The sequence below is a fragment of the Cryptomeria japonica genome, chromosome 3, assembly GCF_030272615.1.
Source record: "Cryptomeria japonica chromosome 3, Sugi_1.0, whole genome shotgun sequence".
NCBI classification, from domain to species: Eukaryota; Viridiplantae; Streptophyta; class Pinopsida; order Cupressales; family Cupressaceae; genus Cryptomeria; species Cryptomeria japonica.
In genome coordinates, this window is record NC_081407.1 from 233,245,443 (window position 1) to 233,250,028 (window position 4,586).

A 4,586-nucleotide genomic window follows, 5' to 3' on the forward strand; every position below is an offset into this window, starting at 1 on the left:
ATATTCATGCCGTGACTAATGCAAGCAAACGTGTGCACACGTAAAGCAAAAGTCTCTTTCCTCCGTTTGTATAGTAGAAAGTTAGGTGTCTAACTATTTAACAATCATTTCATTCCGCGTCGGCACAATTCATTCCACATTGGCGTTTGAAAAAATAATGCCATTCACGTGGCATTTTTGACGTTACGTTGACTTGACCGTTTTTCGTTTTTTTCTCTTTAACTCCTTATAAAACTCACGCCCGCAAGTTTCTCCCCATCTCAATCCACAAACCAAACCTGCTCTGCATCATAACCAGGGGACACAAACTTCAATTCATGGCGGCTCTTAATTGTTGCAGTGTAATTATAGTGGGTGCAGGCATTTCAGGTAATTCAAGAAATTTGCTCAATTGGTCTATTACAGCAATGTCTAATTTGGGTTTGACTTGACAGCAAGAGATTGATTTGTTTTGAAATTTGACTGAATTTATGCAGGCATAATGGCTGGTAAAGTTCTGGCAGAAACTGGTGTCAAAGATATTGTAATCTTGGAGGCAACAGATCAGATCGGTGGGAGGATGGCGAGGACCAAATTTGGTGGTCTTACAGTGGATGTTGGAGCTGGGTGGATTCAGGGAGTTGGTAATGGCAATGGTGGCCAAGTGAATCCCATCTGGGACCTTGCCAATAAATACAATCTACGCACTTGCTATTCTGATTACAGTAATGCCCGATTCAACATTTATGATCAGAGGTAACATGAACAAAATTAGAAAGAAAAAAAGTAAAGAACAGAGTTTTTGATAGTGCTTGATGTAATGCAATTCAACAAGGTTTTGACTGTAAATTTGTTATGGCATGGCAGTGGAAATGTAGTCCCTAGAAGTGTCGCCGGGGCTTCTTATGACTTGGCAGTCAATGCAGCAAATCGTGAACTAGACATGGAAGCTTCTGGGGAAGAAGATGTTGAGCCCCAATTGTATGTGGACCCACCATGTCTTAGGCTCTGGTTAATGTTTTTATGCTTTTTTTCATCCACATTTTTTTGAATATGTAGAACACTAGTAACATACACTTATTTAACATAAGAAAAAAAAATTAAATTAAATATATATAAAAAATTTAAATTAAATATATATTTGTTCTTGCAGTGTTCCATCGACACCATTGGAACTTGCTATCGACTACATCTTGAATGATTTTGAGATGGCAGGTACACACTGAATTATCTTATCTCAGTTTCTCATACACATTTATTGGATCAATTACACAAATGGTAGCTTGATTAATTAATTTTTTTTGGTAATAATAATAGATCACAGAATGAAATTTCAACATAACTTTTTCCTATGAACTCTTTTCTTCATTTTCATTTTAAAAATTTCAATGTTACATTTTGATGGTCTGTTTTAGTTTATTTATAAAATATTTGAAATTGTGCAGAAGTAGAACCAATTCCAACTTACACAGAATTTGGGACAAGGGAGTTCATGGTTGCAGATGAACGAGGTTATGATTATATTGTCCAAAAACTAGCCCAGCAATTCCTTCAATCTCAAAATGGTCAAATTATAGATGATAGACTAAAATTGTGCCAGGTAATAATATAATTCAAAATGCATGACTGAAAGAAGTGTTACTTTTGTTACTTTTTAATAGTTTTATTTATAACACATGGCAAAAAAGAAGACAATGATAACCTCTAATTGTTATTTATATTTTAGGTAGTCAAAGAAGTAGAATACAAAAAGGAAGGCGTTACTATAACGACAGAAGGAGGCTCAATTTTTAATGCAAAGTATTGCATTGTGTCTGCTAGCCTAGGTGTCCTCCAGAGTGATCTTATCAAGTTCAAGCCAGAATTACCTGTAAGCATCCACATTTGCATCTCTCCTTTCATTGTTTGCTTCATTGTCTTTTCCTATATTTTAATTTGTTTGTATCTATTTGTGTAATTTTTTTTTGTATATATTTGTGCAGAGATGGAAGAGGAATCTATTCTTTGATTGTGACATTCGAACTTACACTAAAATATTCTTGAAGTTTCCACAAAAGTTTTGGCCCACTGGGGATGGCACAGAGTTCTTTCTCTTTGCTCATGAAAAACGAGGCTACTACACCTTTTGGCAGGTAATTCTAATTACCATTTCTATCAACTAAACATCACATAGTTAAGTAAGGAGTGAATATCTAACAATGTTCATGTTTTTTTCTATCTGCAGCACTTGGAAAATGCATATCCAGGATCAAATATCTTGATGGTCACAGTGACAGATGAGGAATCAAAGAGGATAGAAGCACAAAGTGATGAGATAACAATGGCAGAAGCTATGTCTGTTTTGAAGATCATGTTTGGCAATAATATTCCTCAGGCCCAAGAAATTCTAGTTCCAAGGTGGTGGAACAACCCATTTCAACGTGGAAGTTACACAAACTATCCACATTTTGTTAACAAAAAACACTTCCAGCAAATTAAGGTAAAATGCTTGAAATTTGATTGCTTTCTTCTTGCAAATACTTTTAGAAAAAGGTTTCTAAAATTGCACAACTCTTTTTCTATTATAGGCTCCAGTTGGCCCCATTTACTTCACAGGGGAACATACCTCTGAAAAGTTCAATGGATATGTACATGGTGCATACCTTTCAGGTATATAGCTTATTGATCTAAATTCTTGTTAGTTTGTAAATAATAGTTAATGAATTATTTCTTCTTTATCATGGATAATTATATATCGTATGCAAGTTTTTGAATTTGATTGTGTGCAAGATTTTTAACCCTTAACGTTTCAGATCATATTCCGTGATTTATCATCAGGATGATTAAAAATCTTGCACACAATCAAATCCAGAAACTTGCATACAATATTGACATGGATTGTAGAAATCTAATAGAATTAACTAGATATCAACAAGACTATTACTATCATTGTATGAGTCTCATAGATTTATATTTGCAGGCATTGATACAGCAAATATGATTGTTGACAATATGAAGATGAAACATGAGAATGAACGATATAATTCATACTCTTGTGGATATGCCTCTAAAAAAGATGAAAGATTATTTGCCATCCCAAGCACTTTCTCATCAAGAACACAACTTAATAGGGTAAGTGAAATTTGAATTAATAATTTATATATAACAAAATAAGAAATTAAAAAGTATAATGAATGGATTTGACTTAAAATAAATGACGTTGATTTCTTGGCAGAATTGGGATATCGTGAGGCAAATGGTGTGGAATAGAATCAATGTTAGTAGGCATAATCTCGGAAAGTGGGCATTATTATTCTCTCCTCTCAAATACAGAACTTGTAATGAAGTGAATTCCCATTCATGATCTTGTAATTCAATGCCAATGACATGCTACATTAAGCATGTTAAATTAGTCATTGTATTTGCTTGAATTTTTGTATAATAGTCTCTTGATTATTTTTAAAATTTTAATAAGTATTTTATTTTTCATAAAATATTGGTATGGCATTTAATGAAAGTAAATATTTGGTGGGTTCTAATGATAATGGAACCTCTTATGTTTCATGAGTCAACAATGCATGAAGGGCTCGAAAAAGAAAGATAAGTCTTTTTTAGTGAAAATAAATTTTCAAAAAAAGCACAATCAATTTTTTAAATGATTAGATTCTAATTTATCTTAATCTCATATTTGTAATATCATTTAGATTGTAATAATCTACATAATCACCTTTAAACACTCCGTTAAACACACCTTTTTAATTGAATTTAACATGCCCTTAACATTTATAAGCAATATACAAAGATAGAAATGAAAAATGTCTTTATTTAAATAAAGAAGGTTATGTTAATTCATAACTCCTACAAAATTGTTGTATACACTTATAATGTATTATTGTTGTCACAACAATATTGTCACCTAATAAACTGACCACTTTACCCTATCAAATACAAGCAAAATATAACCATAGATCTATGCAGGCTATTTTTAATCCATGTCTATCAATATATTTTGGGTAATAGGAATAGGTAGCTTACATTGCAAGTGATCAAGGCCCTCATCTAAAGTTTGTTTAATTATATCTTACATCATGTTAATTTCTCTCTTTTTGGTGTTCTACTTGTCACCTCTAGCCTATATTGTCTTATCTGCCGACTTTTGTAATTATAACTTGATGCTCTAATGTTTTCCCAACTATATTAATGAAAATATAGTTTTCTTAACTATAATCTTTTCCATTTGATTTGGGCACAAGTGAGTTAGGAGATGATACTAAAAGAGTGGTTTCATTGTACAACACTCTTCAATTGAGTTAAATATGCTCTTGTAGACCTCACACAATACGTTGGGTTCTTCAACTTTCTACTAGACAATTTTTTTTGGTTGATGATTTCTTTTCAAAAAATTCATCATCTAATTGTTTATTGTCCAACTCTAACTCATACTTATCTTTATTGAGCTTTGTTGTTTTTCCAAAAGTAATATTTCTTTATGTTACGTTTAGACCTTTCTTAAATCTTGATAGCATGCACTCTCTCAATATCTCAACCTCTAAGTATGTTATTTTTTCTTAGATATATATAACTCAGAGATGTAGTCTTTGAGTACTCTAGATCTCTACATCATATGT

The 4,586-nt window shown here is 32.3% G+C and overlaps 1 protein-coding gene across 1 annotated transcript; it reads left to right on the forward strand.

The window, feature by feature from the left end:
* Window positions 1-247: 247 nt before the first annotated feature.
* Window positions 248-3,389, forward strand: LOC131067229 (polyamine oxidase 1). The gene is made up of 11 exons (XM_058002186.2): window positions 248-369; window positions 477-735; window positions 847-960; window positions 1,133-1,194; window positions 1,425-1,579; window positions 1,706-1,849; window positions 1,962-2,111; window positions 2,204-2,458; window positions 2,547-2,628; window positions 2,939-3,090; window positions 3,194-3,389. Exons 1-11 carry the CDS (start codon window positions 318-320, stop codon window positions 3,320-3,322), a joined length of 1,554 nt encoding a protein of 517 aa, XP_057858169.2. The 5' UTR covers window positions 248-317; the 3' UTR covers window positions 3,323-3,389.
* The last annotated feature ends 1,197 nt before the right edge of the window (window positions 3,390-4,586 follow it).